Raw genomic sequence first — 17,069 nt, 5'->3', positions numbered from 1 at the left:
GGAGTTTGAGAACATGATTCTTACATAGTGTCAGATTGGAAACATGGTCATTTGTGCGGCTTTTTGGGCGGCTGTGGCAAGATGCTGAGCCCTTGACGGCCCTTATTGGCTGAGCCAGCAGTGATAAATGGAAGTAGATGCACTGTATGAATGTGTGTGTGAATGGGTGAATGTGAAAACTGTGCTGTAGAGCGCTTTCATTGCGAATTAAGACTAGAAAAGCTGCCAAATAAATACAGGCCAGTTACAATTTTCAATATGTTTTAGATTTAGCTTGACTGTGGTGCTGATAAGCTCAATATCTCCAGTGTGTGTTAATTCGATTTTTCTCTCCTCAGACATGCACAAACCACCTCTGGCCCCGAAACCAAAGCTGGTGCAGCCCCAGAGGCCGGGGCTCTCTCCCTCCACCACCAGAAGAGCCGGCCTTTCTCTCCCGTCTCCCGGCACGCCAAGGAGGGTCAAACCGGTACTGGCCCCCAAGCCCTGCCTCTCAAAACTCACATCCGCCGCCGTGGTGTCCAAACCCCTCGCTTCAAAGAGCCCGCACCAAACATCTGTAACAGAAAACCCTTGCGCCGTAGGTCTGCTGAACTCTCATAATGGAATACAGCAAGAAAACAAAAAGCCGGATTGGGATTACATTATTCCTATTTGCTTGTGCAGCCAGGAAAACTGCCAGTGCATCAGGAGCACAGCGGCAGGCAGAGACAAAACGCAAAAAGAGTTGCAGAAGGGTAAAGGCGAAGAAAAACGAACGATTCCCCAAACAACAAGAGGTGTGGTGGAGAGTGGAGAGAGAACTGTAGCTAGTAAGAGCCACGTGATGAGTGATAAACCACCAGAGTCTGCCTCTACCAGTACCAACCTCACTCACCATAAACCTCTACAAGAGCGGCTCAATTTGGACAAAAATCCTCACAAAGACATTCCCTCCAGTCCTGTGGTGAACGTTAGGCCCTCTCTTCCTCACAGTACACGCAGTAATAAGTCAAATGGTAACGTATCACCTCAGGGTCCACCTGGGCGTGGGCCGAGGGAAGATGCTCTTGGCTCAGGGCAAATATCTTGTGTGCTCCAACCCAAACCAGTCCCAGTGCCACGGAAACCCAGGACAGCTGTTCTGGCTGCCCAGGAAAAGGTGGAGGAGCAGAGGGAAGATACTATGCTCGTACAGGAAGGGAGGGAGATGGACGTCAGAGAGGTGAAGGTGTCATCGGAAGGGAAGGACAGCACACCCCTGTCTGTCAGTGTACCTGTTAGTTTAAACAAGCAGCCGATTGTTCTGACTGTGAGAAAGGTCAGTGCTCCGCCAGCCCCTCCACCCAAGAAAAAGCCTTTTCTGTCTGCACCTGAGAGCGCGCCACCTGAGACGCTGCCAAAGGATGTGGACGAGGAGGACCTGGGCTGGGACAGCAGCGTTTATGAGATGGAGGTGTCGGTTGACATGGAGAACGGAGAGGTGGACAAGGAGATGGAAGGAAAGGAAGATCAGGAGAGAGTCTTCATTGACCTCACGCATCGTCCGACTTTTAGCTCTTTGCTCAATCAGCCGGATATCAGCCAGCCTCCTGCCATCACCGGGGCAGCACAGAATGTTGCGCAGAGAGTGCTTCCGAAGAAGCCGCAGAGACACAGCAGCCACATGACGTTGATCCGGAGGAAGGAATCCTCTGAGGAGACAGAAAGTGGGAAATTAGGAGATGATGAGAAAAGACAGGAGGTCGATCCCAGACAAGATTGTGTTTTGAGGGTGAGAGCGATGAGGGAGCTGCCTCTGCCCCCAGATGAGAGAGCAAGAAGAAGCCTCCTACCACCTGGAATCATTAAGCCCCTACGGTCCAGCCTGGGCAAACAGAGAGCCAAGTCGTTCTGCAGTGCCGACCTTGTTTGCTCCGACGCACCGAGGAGGAACTCCTTCCGGAAACTGCTGGACTTGAAGCTTTCGGTGAAGATGCTGCCTAAGCTGAAAGGGAGACGAGGCAAGAGCCCGGACTGCACTGCCAACGACAATGAGCAGAGTGTTGACAATCCCCGAGATGCACGTCAGAGCCTCTCACAGCATCTAAGATTGGAACGTAAATTATCCTGTCCTCTGATCGGAGTGGAGCAAAGCGTGGATGGAGATGACGTTCCCCCTGGGATGGATCAAGATGATCACTATGAGAACATCCGTCACTATGAGGAGATCCCAGACTACGAGAACGTCTACATTGGGACCTTCTCGCAGCCTCCGGCCTGGCAAGGCGACATGTATAACGATGAAGGCATTTATGAGGAGCAGGAGCCGTACATGACCTTTGAGAAAAACTCTGGAAACCAACAGTGTCTCCCACCGACAGACTACGAAAGGTAGATTGTGTTGGCTTTCATTTCTGTCTCTATATAACCTCACATATGAATTTCCTTTGAGGAAATAGGGGTGGTTGCTCTTGTTTTCTGAGTCCTGAGGCTTCTCCAAGCGGCAGCACTTATGTGTAAACGATTAAATGACAGAGTGTGACTGTGGATCATTTGTAAAAAAGGAAGGCTCACTGAGACACAGGTCACACTTGTAAGCAGATCAGCTGAGTCACACAATAATGCCAGGTATGAACAGGGCCATTGTCTTTTTTTTTTTTTGGTTGTTACAGATTCCTGTCTGGGGAGTTTGACAAGAACGGCGGAGAGTTGCTTATAAAGCCTCTCAGGTGGTTGTGGGTTGACTTAAATATTCAGATGGTTCATTTACACAATGCTTCTATAAATATGCACTTCAATGCAACAGGTTGTGATCGAAGGCCACACTGGAGAACCTTTGGTCTTAAAGTGCACCACATCTCTGCAGCTTTTCAAACCGAGGCTGAGAAGACACTTAAAATACAAGTGTTTCAGTCTTAAAAGGGCTATCTCATCCGTTTCCTCTCAAGCTGTTAAGATGTAGGTGATGATTTTGGTGTCACTCAAACACAATGGAGGAGATAGATTTTTATCTTAGAGCGCAAAACATTATCGGTAGAAATCACAATCTAGCTTGGATGATGATGTTTACACAAGTTGCTCCTTTTATATTCACATTTACATGTTACAGAGAATAGTCTGATTATGACTTTGGTTAGCAACTGTTACAAATGCCGATGTCAAAAGGCTGCAAAGACCCCAATAGGATGTTATAATGTGAATAAGTAAGAAAGTAAATAAATGTTATTTATAAAGCACCTTTTAGAACCAAAGTTACAAGGTGCTGTACAGACATTAAAATAAAAAACAGGAAAAAACGGAGTAAAGCACGAACAACAGAAGAATAAAATCTACACAGAGGACAAGCAAAAACGATAGAACCATAAGGACTAGACCAAGTTAAAATATATGCGAAATAGCTGAGTTTTTAACAACCTCTTAAAACTGTTGACGCCTCTGCTTTTTTTTTATAACTCAGGGAAGACGGTTCCAGAGGGTGGGAGCCATGACAGAAAATGTGAGGTCACCTTAAGCTTTCGATCTGGATGCCTTGATTATTTTTTATTCCAAGTATGACCTTATTCAGGTTCGAGTAATCAGAGAATGCTGTTTACATGACAGTGTCTTATTCAGATTTAAACTTAATCAGGTTCAAATCTAAACAATACTGTTAACGTTTCTGGAACAAGAAACGGGTTTTAAATGATCCTAAATGTTCAGATCCTGTAATCATCAAAAATGAAATATTCCGATTTTGTTTTGTTGTACTGGCCCTTTATCTACACCAGCTAGTTTGATGATTAACTGGCCCAGTTAAACTTTTATTAAATGTAAACTCCTTGGAGGGATGTTGGTAATGTTCCTCATCTTGTAAAGAATGTATGTTATGTTATGAATGACCAGTAAGCAGAAGTCAGTGGGGAAAATAGGATTACACTTTGCAAATTTGCATTCTGCCTCCTGTGGCTTAGCGTGTCGCCAGCTTTAGTTCCACAAACACATGTCGAAAACACGTTGAGCAGCTCACAAACACAGACCAGTCACATTTAAATGCAACAACTAATGTAGACACCTTATTTTAGGAAAGAACCACTGACTCTGGCTCAGTGACTTTTTTTTTTTCTTTTTTTTGTTGCTTTTTTTAATATTCTAAAGTTCAGTGCAGGGCGGTGCTGTTGTTTTACACGTGGTTCTCCCTCAGGGGATTCTGGTATTTTAGATATGAGGTTTGTCTTTGATGCAGTTTCCTCCTCGCTCTTCACATCATCATTTTTCCGCTGCAAGGTTAAACGAACAAAGTGTGTGACGACTGCGACTAGTGGTCAGTGTCTGGTTTGGACTTTGCTTCAGGTGGACTTGTTGGCAGTGTTTTTGCTCTGTGTGTGGAGGCATGCAGCCGGACCAGGCCTTGTGTCATTTGACAGTGTTGATTACAATCATTGAATGTTTTTTCCTGCTGCATCATGCTGCCTTTCCTGTGTGCTTTTATTTTTATGACCCTCTCTTGATCATGGCAGGAAATGTTTGAATACTGCTGTTCTGACAAAAATGGGCCTCATCTCTTTCGCCCACTTCTTACGACAACAACATCCTTTCTTGTGGCCTTGTTTTATATTCTAATCATGTGCCATTGGAATGACTCAGGTTTGTGTCACGTTGGGCTGCATTCAGTGTTTTTGATAAATGCCTGCAGCTGCTAGTGTGTATCCTGAAAACCTGCACAGTTCATGCTTTGACATCTGTCTCCTTTCTTCTTTCAAACATTGTGCACCTTTTAACAGAAGCTCTGCCAGTGAGGAGGTGGAACCCCTGGGCGATGGCCCGTCCGATGATGATTTTATGGTAAACACCTTGTCGTCAGACGAGGAGGACGAGAACGACAGCAGCTCCATCTCAAGTAAAGGGGACGCTGAGCAGTCAGAGGAGAGTGCGGTGAGTTGATGCTGCTCATGATTAATGACTTGTTTTGCATTGCATTGTGTTTTACTGACAGGTGTTTTCTATTATTCTGTCCAACCACTGCCCATTTAAATGGCTGCAGACTTATTCAGGATCCACATATCTATAGTAAGTAGTTCCTCTCTAATGAATCACGATTCATATCTGTTTTTGCTTTTTTGAGACGCAGAGTGGACAGAAGAAGAGCAAGATTCACCACATCGCTACTGAAATCATGAGCTCTGAGAGTGTGTAAGAGTCTTCATTTTTTTCTTAAATCTTAAGGTCACTTAAATTACTAAGATAAATAAAATGTTCCTCTCTTACTACGATGCAGCCCTGCATTTCGGTTTTACATGCCCAGGTTTTGAAAATATCCATTTAACGTGAAAAGACACCTCAAATATACTGACAATTTTGCATTTAGAGTGCATACCTGTGCCAAGGCCCAAAAGTTCACTTTTGAAACCACATTTATATTCAACAGATTCAGGTTTTTATTTGGATCTGCACCAAATTGCAAAATGACACTGAAGAACTGAAAAGATGTTTATTTATGTGCAAGGTCACACACACCACAGAAAGGGTCTCGCCATGTTTTGTAATTAGCACCTATTTTGCAAACATTCATAAATATCAGTCATATAAAAAACAGCCTCATGATTGTTTATATCAAGAACCATGAATTATTCAAGTTATGATATTATAATAATTCAAAAATGTCATTAGCAGTTTAAGACTATTTTACTTTTATGAAATAACAACTCACAGGAAGGTCTTTTCATTATGTGAAAGAAACTTTAAGCTGCAAGCTCCAGAGTAAACATTTCCTTCAACTACATTGTAATGGTTGGAGACAGTAATCTGAAAACCTTGGCAAATAAAGCAATTGTCAGAATGACTATATAAAAGAGGTAATTGAGAAAATACATTTTTCCTTGTACTCAGGAAATGACTCATTATTGCTGTATTTATCCATCATAAATAATTAATCATTTCCCATTTGTTGTTGTTCTAGGTTTGTCGATGTCCTGAAGCTTCTTCATGTCGTAAGAACTCTCCCCACACACTTCACCCCTAACAGGGCCCCATGTTTGTTGTGATAAGAGCAGATAGGCTGGTGTTTCTCTGTATATATTGTACTTGGTGCTTGTCTACTGAGAGAGCCCACATTCTCCATATGTGTTCGATTAGCAAACCACTGGGTCACACCCCATACAGCAGAAAAGAGAGCCAACTCCCCTCAGTCTCATCCCCACAGATCACATTCCTCATGGTTTTCCCCTGAAGTTCAGCAGTAGCGTGATCTCACTGTAACATTACACTCATCTATACTTAAAGAGTCGCATCCTCTTCTGGTGTTTTATGGGGACATTTGATAATTAGTGTATCAAAGGCACAAACATGATGTGATGATGTGGTTTCTTTGCTAACTTCCCTCAAAATTTCCGCGACAGATATAATATGGAGTAACTAGCACAACAGTAAGTAGTATTAGTTTCTGCTGACAAACCAGTATTACTCTTATTCTCTCTCAGTGAGTATGTAGACTTGATGACTCTTTCAGACAATTACAAAACAAAAGCTAAAGCAGTGTATAAAAGTGGGACTTAAAGCAACACTTTGCAAAATTTACGTTAAAATTGCAGCTTCAGAATTAGTTTGATAGTTCACTGACTTTGAATAAGGAAAGGGGTGCTGCAATATTCAGCATTCAACTTTTTATTTATCGATAATTCTAAAAACATTTTGTTGTATTTGTCACAGCAGCTGCTCCTCTGGTTCAGGAAGCCGGGAATCATGGGTAAAATTCAGCGGGACTGCACAGATCCACTTTACAGATTGATTGGCACCATGAAAAAACACTTAATGGCTCGGACACGGAGCACCACAGAATTAACTACCACATGTGGCAGAAGAGGGCGCTGTTACTTATTAGAAGTCGCATAGTGTTGCTTTAATAACTAGTTTAACACAATTTCCAACATGTGCACAGTGGTGGGTCATTTAGCACTTTTAACTAAATGCTAACATCATGCATGCTAACATGCTCATGATAACCATGCTAACTGGGCTACGGTAGACAGGCATAATGACCACAATGACCAGCGCCAGGTTTGGAGCTAGCTTGTGCAAATAAGAAACAGAGACAACAGCATGCGACTTAAAGGGTTTACATTAGTTTTAAGTAAATGTTTGGTCATTTAATAGAGATATGAACATTTTGTCCTGATGATGGCACCTGATACCAACGTTATTATAGTTCATCCTGTGGAGAACAAGAATGTACTGAATGTATTATATGCCACAGCAATTATCTACCTCGTGGCTGTTGAGACATTTCGATCAAAACCACAAAATACCAACATCATGAATATTAAACACAGGCAACAAAGAACATCTTACACACAGACACCTGATGAATACCGCTAACAGTCATTTGTCTCATGTATCAAAATTAAAGGCTTAGAATCGATGAGATGAACCATCATATGAGCAGATGACGGTCGTGAAAAAATAACAAAGTATGGCAGAGTCACAGGCGATGGTCAGACAGGAAGTTGTTGAGTCTCTGTGAACCAAAGGTGAATGGCTTCCGGTAATGAGGTTCAGTCACAGCAAGAATGTGGAGGAGACTTAGCCTTTGTTCATTCATGTTAACCAGGCAGCCAGTGTTCCACATTATGATGGCCACGTTAGTGCTATGCTCTTTGTACGGATGCGTATTGTCTCTAAAATGCTAAACAGTAGAAAAAGAGTTACAGCTGTGACTTGTAGCTCTATAAATGGGATGTTGGTCTTACAAATCAGTTTAAGTCAATAAGTTACCGTTGCCATTTCACTGTGGTCAGTAACAAAACATAACTCACACATATTCAACAGCTACTTCTCTCGTGAATCATCCATGTTTTTTGACTAACATCCACATGACCCGCCTCCGTCACTGTCAGCTGTTGTAGAAGGAAGAGATCGCACATGTTAACCACAGGAGCTCTCTGCTGGCTGCCCAGTGTGTAAGCACTTTTATTTGCCATGTGTCCACATAAACCACCAAAAATCCTCCACATCATCAGAAAAAGGAGCAGAAACTGGGCCCTCCGGCTCCTCTGTGCTCTCTCTGTAGTCCTGATTCACTAGAAACTGACAATGTGAAGATAGTCATCATTTATTTTTCTGCTCAATGTTCCTGGACTTGTATCTAATAAGATTTGGTGTTGGGCTTTGTAGAGAAGACAACTTTTAAATCAGTGATACTTAATCCCTTTCTTAGACTGCGCATCATTTTCAAGAAAATATGTAAAGATGAAGTTCAACAAGAAACAACTTAAGAACATTTAGCATATTCTGAATTTCCCCACTGTGCCTTTGGATGACTTCCTGTATTTGTCCCTTCTGACACTTTTTTTCTTTTCCGCCTCTCTTACGTAAATAGGACTTCCGAGATGTGGTGTCCAAATCATCTCGTCAGAACGGGAAGCCCGTGATTGAGGAGCGACTTCTCAACCAGATCCTGTATTACCTCCCACAGCTCTACGAACTCAACCAAGACCTGCTGAGAGAGCTGAAGCAGAGATTGGCCACATGGTACAGTAACAGAATCACAGGCCATATGGTATATTTGTATACCATATGGCCTAAAATACGTGAACATCTATGTCTCCATACATTTGTTATTTTTCAAGATTTGTAACATCCATCCAACGTTTCATTTTTTATATCACTTATCCTGCAAGGGTTGCAGGGGGGCTATAGACAAACCCAGCTGGCATTGTGTGTGAGGCGAGGTACACCCTGGACAGGTTGCCAGTGTACCGCAGGGCCGACATGAGCTGTTTTCAGACATGAACTCCGTAGGATGTCCGGAGAATTGAGTCCGGAATTTCTCCGGAGGTCGAACAACGCACTGGGGGATTGTCCGCTCAGACAAGGAGACAAACAACCGATCACGTTAACTTTCCAATCAATCTAACCCCAATCTGCATGGGTTGGAACTATTAAAAAAACCTGGAGTACTCTGAGAAAACCCACGCAGACTTGAAGAGAACATGCAAACCCCACAAGGAAAGACCCCATAACATTCAAAGAACATTCAAAAACTCGCTAATTGACTTCATGAGGCCTCTGTGGATGTGATTTAATTAGCCTTCACTGACAGTGATCAAACAACATACCAACTGTGTCATCAGGCTCTAATTAAATGCTGCCATTACTTTAATTACCACTTTCAAACTTGAAAACAGAATTCGTGTCATCTTGCAAATCAAAGTTACGACTGGGAAACTCAGTTTCTTCTGAAATCTCTGACGTAACATCTGACTTAGCCCTTACAAATATGAATTAGCCTTTTTAAACAAAATGATATTGATGCTTCACATCAGCCAAAGAGCGTCGTTTGGTGTAGTCACACACTCATTTAACTCTCACACAAGCATCTCTTGAATCAGGCAATAATCGTGAGCTGTCAAATAATACATTGTTTTCATTGGAATTGTTACACATGCATATAGAGGTGTCACATAGGCCTGGTTAATCTCACGCCATTTCATTCTGTGCACAGGAATGAGAGTGCGCAGCTGGCGGACATTTTCCTGAAGAAAGGGCCCTATCTGAAGATGTACTCCACTTACATCCGCGAGTTTGACAAGAATGTGGCTTTGCTGGAAGAGCATACCAAGAGGAACCCAGCATTTGGAGCTGTAGTAAGGGAGTTTGAGGTAACGAGGCCTGTTAGACCTGTTCTGTCTGTCTGGGGGAGGTGCATGTTTTGTGGTCGATATGACGTCATTGTTTATCTATGTGTTGTTTGTGTGTGTATGTGTGTGTGTGTGTGTGTGTGTTGCTGAAAATGATTTATGAAGTGTTTCATTATCTGTCCAAGGCCACTCCACGCTGTGCCGGCTTGGCCCTGAAGCATTACCTACTGAAGCCAATTCAGAGGATTCCTCAGTACCAGATGCTGCTCACAGGTAACGTCTTATGAAGTCAGGGGCAGTCCTAGGAAATGTCCATATCATGGGCCAGAGAGGGGACACAATTACCACAGAGCGGCCAATTAAATGTCCAACATCCATGCACTATTTCTGGTTCAGTAAGGTGCACAAGTCATTACTTATTTACTGTAGCTTTGATTCAAAGCCACACATCACTGATTATTTAGAAAATTGTACCTTGTTCAAGAACATTGAGTAAAATCAAAAAGACAATGTAATACAAATTCTGAGCGAACTTTTGTATTGTAAGTATTATAACCTTATGAAAAAAGACTACTGACAGGACAGCAGCACTGCAGGGGCAAATCAGATTTCCGCTGGGGCCATTGCACCCCTGCTCCCACCCCTACATTCGCCCCTGAAAGAAATGTCAGTTTCACTGCATTAAGTGAATCTGTTAACTTCTTGATGCATCATTTTTAAGTCAAACTCAAACCTGATCTAAATCAAGATCATTCATTAAAATCCTATTTCCTAAACCGGTTCAACCAGCCTGTGACATCCCATTGTAGGCGTCATGCTGCCCCCTGGTGTACACAAAAACAAACACAGTGTACGGTTCAGTCTTGCGTCCTCTGCTGACATATAATATGATTTTTGAAATGCAGTCCAAATCTTAGTTACATAACACAAGCTTTAACATGAGGGGGCTTAGAGTGTCATGAGTCTAATGCACCGGGGTCGATCGCTCAGTGCCAGAATGTGAAGAATGTAACTCACGTCACTCTTGTATAATTGAATTACATGATTTACTACACAACACTGAAACCTTGTGACCCAATGTACCAGGAAGTTTCCTCGTGTTTGATGCCACTGAGTGGAATTTCATTTCAGATTATCTGAAAAACCTCTCTGAGAACTCGGGTGATTACAAGGACACACAAGGTAAATCCAACGCCCTTATTGCACATGTGCAAATGTTCCTGTTACGACTTCAGTGGATTTGAGACTTTTTCTGTCATGCATGTGATTTCCTTTCTACTCAGCTGCCCTTGCTCTTGTGAAGGAGGTGGCCAATCATGCCAACGACATCATGAAACAAGGGGTGAGAGCTGATTCAAATATGAAAATCAACATGTTCTCTTAAAGTTGCAGTGTGTAGAATTAAGTGAATGTTGCAGCTGGATCCCCCTCACCTCTTCCTCCCTTTCCAAACATGAAAGAGAACCTGAAGTAATCTTGATGTAGTGTGGTAACCCTGGACTCTTCCTAATGTAAATATAAAGTATTTCAATATAAAGGGCCCATTCTAGGCTAAATACAGCAACATTTCTATAACTTAGTTGAAACACAAAAGTGAAAACGTCACTAGGATTATTTTATATTCAATTTCTGTCCCTTTCACCTTAATCTTACACACTGGACCTTTAACATTATGAAATGCTCCATACATGATTCTGATCGCTAATTAAAAAACAAATCTCAGGATAATTTCCAGAAGCTGATCCAGGTGCAGTGCAGTCTGAACGGCCATCATGAGATAGTCCAGCCTGGGCGGGTAAGACCTGATTGACGTAGCTTAATGAGTTGTTATTGTGTGCTTACCATTTAAATATAAGCTGTTAAAAAGTGTATCTACAGCTGTTTTCAGAATTGAAATGTGCAGACAGTTGGGTCAAGTCTTTATCCAGACTTTATTGTTGGAGGTTGTCCGGGTCTGAAACGTTCAAAAATAAAAATAAATAGCTATCGTTAAATAATAATGAATTAGGTGTTGTTTGTTATGTGTTACGAACTTCATCAACATGCCCACTCACTCACAGTGAATTCTGCAGACTTTATCTTGGTGTATTCTACATTCACTGCAGCTTTTACCAACGGGCTGGCAGGGAGAGGTGCATGTCGGAAAGCAGCTCAAATTACATTGTGTTACAAAAGAAAAAAAAACAGTTCAAACAATACTAATAAAAAAGTCTAATTTTAAGGACTCCTCTGGAGCTTTCAATTATCTGGTGACATATTTTTGTTGTAGATCTTCCTGAAGGAGGGCGTCCTGATGAAACTGGCCAGGAAGGTCATGCAGCCCAGAAAGTTCTTCCTGGTACAGTTCACATCTGTCTGTTACTTCTCTTTGCTTCACGCTTTCAGAACATGATTATGGCAACACTGTAATGAATGTGTCGTCGGCCCAGTCCACTCTCTCCCATCTTCCCTATCTTTGCAAATTCCTCTGCAAAGAATCTTTATGATCAGATGTCCGAAGCGATACTCATTCTAAATAAATGTTTCCTTTTCAAGCAGTTATTAAGTTCTATCATCCATGTCTCGCAATGTTTTTTATGCTGCTGGAAAAATTATAAGACAATTATAGATCAGAGATTCTTGACTGTCTTGGGGTCAAATTTGTACTATATACAGTGGGTGATTTGTTTGGGTGGGGGGGCCCTCCACTCTAAACCAAAGTGACCAAAATTCATTCCCCTCGGTAACCTGCCATTTCTGCCATACCCTCTAATGGTCTGACCACCCCCCTGGTAAAATATAATAAATTACCTAACCACATTATATGTACTGTAGAGCAGTTTATTTACTCACTAGCACAGAGCCTAACCCCTGGTTATCTCAACCACACCAAAACTCTGGATCTTATCATAATCTTTTAATGTGATTTCTCCTTTAGTTTAACGACATGTTGCTGTACACCACCCCTGTTCAGTCGGGTCAGTACAAGCTGAACAACATTCTGTGTCTGGCTGGGATGAGGGTGAGAACTCTTGTCACATCAGTGTTATCACAAGATACAAGATATATACTGCCACCGCTGCTCACAGTGAAATCCCTTACAGGTTAGCAAACCAAGCCAGGAGGCCTATCAGAACGAGCTGAACATTGAGAGTGTGGAGCGCTCCTTCATTCTGTCTGCAAGGTAATGATCCCAATCAAGAGATACAGTATCTTCCAATAGTGCATGTGTTTCTCATTGTTGAGCATAGGTGTGTTGATGCTGTGCAGGATGTGCAGTTATTCTTTGTTGTCTCTTCTTGTAGTTCGGCAAGAGAGAGAGACGAATGGCTCGGGGCCATTTCCTCAGCGATCTGTGACTACACCAGAAAGAAAATCAGTTTTATAACTGGCAAACCTCTAGAGGAGGCAAGACAACCTCAGAAAAGACACCCTATATGTTTACTGTAAACATATAGATTATGATAAGGTGATAACATCTAAAAAAGGTGTTTTTTATGAGCAGTAAGTGAGTATGTTGTTTCTTTTACCTAAACGCAGGTAGAACTGACGGACGGTGGTGATGGTGTTCCTTTGGGATCCAAAGCCCCGATATGGATCCCTGACCCACGGACCACCATGTGCATGATCTGCACCTGTGAGTTCTCCCTGACCTGGCGGAGACACCACTGCAGAGCATGTGGAAAGGTGAGTTGACAAAAAGTTGCCTGTAAATCTCACGAAATAACACTTGAAATCTTGTTTTTTTCAAACTAAACTAAACCTGGCCTATTTTTTGGCAAGACCGCAAATTTCGCAAATTTCTCAAAATGTGAATTATTACCTCCACCAAGGAGGTTATGTATTCCCCCTTTCTGTTTGTTTGTTTGTATGTATGTATCTTAGTTAGCAAGATTACACACGTATTATAGGACAGATTAGCATGAAACTAGGGGAAAGGATGTGGAATGGGTGAGGGAGGTAGTGATTTAATTTTGGTCTGGATCCCGAGCAGGGGCGGGTCCAAGAATCTTTCTTTCTATTATTGTAAAATAGGGAATTTTTCCACATTTTTGTTGATCAATAAAATACAATACATGATGAAAATAATCAGACATGTTTAGGAGACTGATAATTATGAGTATTTGCAGTTCCAAATAATAATGTGGATCTAGTGAATTCAAATGTAGTTTCATAAGGGAAACGTTGATCACAAACCCATTTTAATCGCTTTGTAAAACAAGAGAAAAAAATGTGTATGTTATACTTTATCATCCAATCAGGTGGTGTGCCAGTCCTGTTCCTCCAACAAACACTGCCTTGAATACCTAAAGAACCAGTTAGCACGGGTGTGTGACCAGTGCTTCATTGTTCTTCAGCAGCAGAAAAGTAAGAGGAGCTGTTTTCAAGCTTTATTCACGATGACACTGTCATCCCTGTTTTTTCATTCTGTCTCAGGCTGAAACGTCACTGTGAATGTGTTTCATTGTCTGCTCATCAGATGAAGGCTCCATTTCAGAGGCTTTGTCCCCTGGAGGCAGAAACACCTTTGCTTTTTCCAGGAAGCAGAAGAAGAAACCATCTGCACTCAAAGAGGTGGCTGACATAGTTGTACACAAAAAAAACCCTGCAGTCTCATCTGATGGATTTTTATGCCTCTGTGCTGGTGTCAACTAGTGGCCGAAGGAATAATGTTTTTGAGTTGTCCGTCCGTTCCATTCTTTCAAACGCAAAAAGATTGGGGACGCCTCGAGAGAATCCTTTTAAATTTGGCACAAATATTTATTTACACTGACAGATATAATTAGATTTCAGTGGCCAAAGGTCACTGGGACATCATAAGAGTCTGGAAAAAGAAATGTGTGTAGATTTAAACTACTGTGGGTGGTAATTCTAGTTTTTCCTTGTTTCAGGTGTCAGCAAACACAGACAACTCCTCCATGAGCGGCTATCTCCAGAGGTCAAAGGGCAATAAGAAGCAGGGGAAGAGGCTGTGGTTTGTCATTAAAGACAAAGTCTTGTACACATACGCTGCAAGTGAGGTAAAGTCTCCCACTCGTCTCAGTGACTATCTTCAGCCTGTTATAATTGGACTAGTACAGTGGTCACCAACCCGTCGATGGCGAACAACTGGTTGATCTCGACAGTCTTCACTGTCGATCCCCGTAACCCTCTGGACTCACTGGCTGCAGTTGCTCTGCAGAACAGCTGTGTGTGGCGCCTGTAAACCGTAAACTACTGTTATTAACATGAGTACACAAGACTACTAGACAGAACTTATTGTTGGAACTAAGAAGCAAAATATTGTGTATTGAACACATTCTGTAAATAAGAATAGTTATTAAAATGAATATTGTGCATTTAACAGATACAGGTGTAAAACTGCCTTTCTTTGTGAATAGTTATGCTCCTACATTGAGCCTTTTACAGAATTTGCTAACATAACCCTCCTAAGTGGGTTAGGGTTTTTTGGAAGATATCAGGGAGGTTGATCTCGGCCTACGTTTGGAATTACAAAGGGACCTTGGGCTTGAAAAGGTTGGTGACCACTGGACTAGGACTTGATTTCATTTCCCTCTAACGTGTGTGTCATTGTGTCTTCATGCAGGATGTCGCGGCCTTAGAGAGTCAGCCCCTGTTAGGATTCATGCTGAAAGTGGATTCAGATCAGGAGTTACAGTTTAAGCTCTACCACAAAAACACACTGCACCACATTTTTAAAGCTGATGACGCACAAACAGCTCAAAGGTACAGTATCAAGAGTGATACTACTAGATTGCACTACTCATATCTTTTCTACTTCATGCCTTTTGGCTACGTACTATGTTGTTAACCTACATGTCACTTGAGTACTTGAAATGTTGTGTAATTATAAGTGGTGCTACCTATAGGTTGAGCGTGATACTTATGTGTTGAGTGTGTTCTGAATGTGCTGAGTGTGTTACGTTTATGTTGAGTGTGCTACTTGTATGTTGTGCAAGTTACTTGCATGTTGATTGTGTGTTACTTGTATGTTGAGCAGGTTTCTTGTTTGTTAAGTGCATTACTTTTATGTTGAGTGTTTCTACGTCTGCTCATATGTTTACACTGGGGATTAGAGAGAACCGTCATTTCAGTCCTGTCTATGTCCTGTTCATGTAAAGTTGACTGATAATTGTACAATTATAATATAATTTTTATTTTCTTTTTACAGATGGATCGACTCATTCAAAGAAGCCACTGTACTTTAACACTTTCAGTTCATCAACAAACTTTCTAACCTGACAATATTTAAAATTATTAAAATTTACTGTAGTTGCCGTTTCCATTGTTTGTAGAGCACTCTTTTGGAGGTGAAATTTACACACCAGTGTTTTCCAACAGATATTATTTTAGCTGTGTTTAAATTTAACATTTAGATTTAGTCACATTTTAATTTAATTGTGTAGTTGCCTGTTTGGATATAGATAGCACCGATTTGTCAGATAAAGCCCATTGTCTGTAGATTTTTTATAAATAGTGTAAATTAATTTGTATCCACATTTGCCTAAATGTTAAAACAAATCTTGCAAATGTTTTCTGCTATTCAGGGATTAGTACTTTATTTCACACAAATCTAGACCTACAGCACTCAAGACACAACTTTTAATACTTGTATAAGAAAGTTTCATTTTCAGAAGTCTAACTAGTTTATCTGGGAATAAATATTCACTTTTTGGACATTAATTTACTTTACTTTGACATAAATATACTGCAAAGTGTTTTGCACTTAAGTCACTTAAATGGTTGTACATAGATTATATCCCATAAACATTTATAATCTGTAAATATAGATAATTGTAAATTAAATGTTATTAAAGTTCCATGAATTTTTTTTTTTTACTGTGTTTTTGTTATTTCAGTTCAGTAGAACTAAGAGAAACAATGCCTCAACATTAAAATAACAGAAAAGGCTGTGTTCTGAATTGTATTACTACTTGTTTGGCTGTGACCGAATTGCTATTTTGTTTTGATTATATTTTTACTTTACTAATGATGTACTGAAATACTTTGACTTTACAACCATGTCAGTGTGAAAACTGGTAACTGTTGCAGAAGATAGGTCATTTTTTAAGTGCGTGGAGTCTTAAAAAGCAACTGAAGAGCATCGGGTTGATTCATGGCCCCGAGAAAAGATGCCACATTGTGCTTTTGTGCTAAAGGCTTAAAGCATTGGTAAATGATTTCTTAAATAAAGAATAAAGCCTCTAAACAATTTTTAAAATGTCTTATCATAAAGAGGAACTATACAGCATCCACTGATGTTGCCCTCTCCTCTCTTTTTTGTAATTACATTTCTTATGATGGTTTGAAGCATCAGGTCATTTTAGCATACCACAGAGCAGACACAGTGCAGGCAATTTATATAGCAGATGACAACCCCCCATTAATATGAAGGTAAAATAAAATAAACTGAACACTTGGGATGTATAGCCAATAATGAACTATACAAATACAATTTTAGGCTCAGCTTGACATGAAGCCAGAAGTGTTTCCATGTCTAAGCAACATTTCCCCTAT

At 41.2% G+C, this 17,069-nt stretch overlaps 1 protein-coding gene across 1 annotated transcript; it reads left to right on the top strand.

The window, feature by feature from the left end:
* The first annotated feature begins 226 nt into the window (after positions 1-226).
* LOC133954602 (FYVE, RhoGEF and PH domain-containing protein 6-like) lies at positions 227-16,756 on the top strand. Its single transcript, XM_062389010.1, has 20 exons — positions 227-2,352; positions 4,722-4,872; positions 5,069-5,130; positions 5,897-5,927; positions 8,312-8,463; positions 9,437-9,593; positions 9,758-9,845; positions 10,704-10,754; positions 10,856-10,914; positions 11,296-11,367; positions 11,842-11,910; positions 12,490-12,573; positions 12,656-12,735; positions 12,857-12,959; positions 13,092-13,238; positions 13,814-13,919; positions 14,032-14,126; positions 14,444-14,572; positions 15,139-15,278; positions 15,724-16,756. The coding sequence occupies exons 1-20, from the start codon at positions 341-343 to the stop codon at positions 15,758-15,760; spliced, it is 3,825 nt and encodes a 1,274-aa protein (XP_062244994.1). The 5' UTR covers positions 227-340; the 3' UTR covers positions 15,761-16,756.
* The last annotated feature ends 313 nt before the right edge of the window (positions 16,757-17,069 follow it).

Source organism: Platichthys flesus, chromosome 6 (genome assembly GCF_949316205.1).
Source record: "Platichthys flesus chromosome 6, fPlaFle2.1, whole genome shotgun sequence".
NCBI lineage: Eukaryota > Metazoa > Chordata > Actinopteri > Pleuronectiformes > Pleuronectidae > Platichthys > Platichthys flesus.
This window is presented reverse-complemented; position numbering and strand designations above follow the sequence as displayed.

Excerpts from the sequence above, each read along its gene's own strand:
- LOC133954602 (XM_062389010.1), top strand. The coding sequence starts at position 341 with ATGCACAAACCACCTCTGGCCCCGAAACCAAAGCTGGTGCAGCCCCAG. Across the intron at positions 4,873-5,068 it reads AGCAGTCAGAGGAGAGTGCG|AGTGGACAGAAGAAGAGCAA; the intron begins GTGAGTTGATGC and ends TTTGAGACGCAG. Across the intron at positions 14,573-15,138 it reads ACACATACGCTGCAAGTGAG|GATGTCGCGGCCTTAGAGAG; the intron begins GTAAAGTCTCCC and ends GTCTTCATGCAG.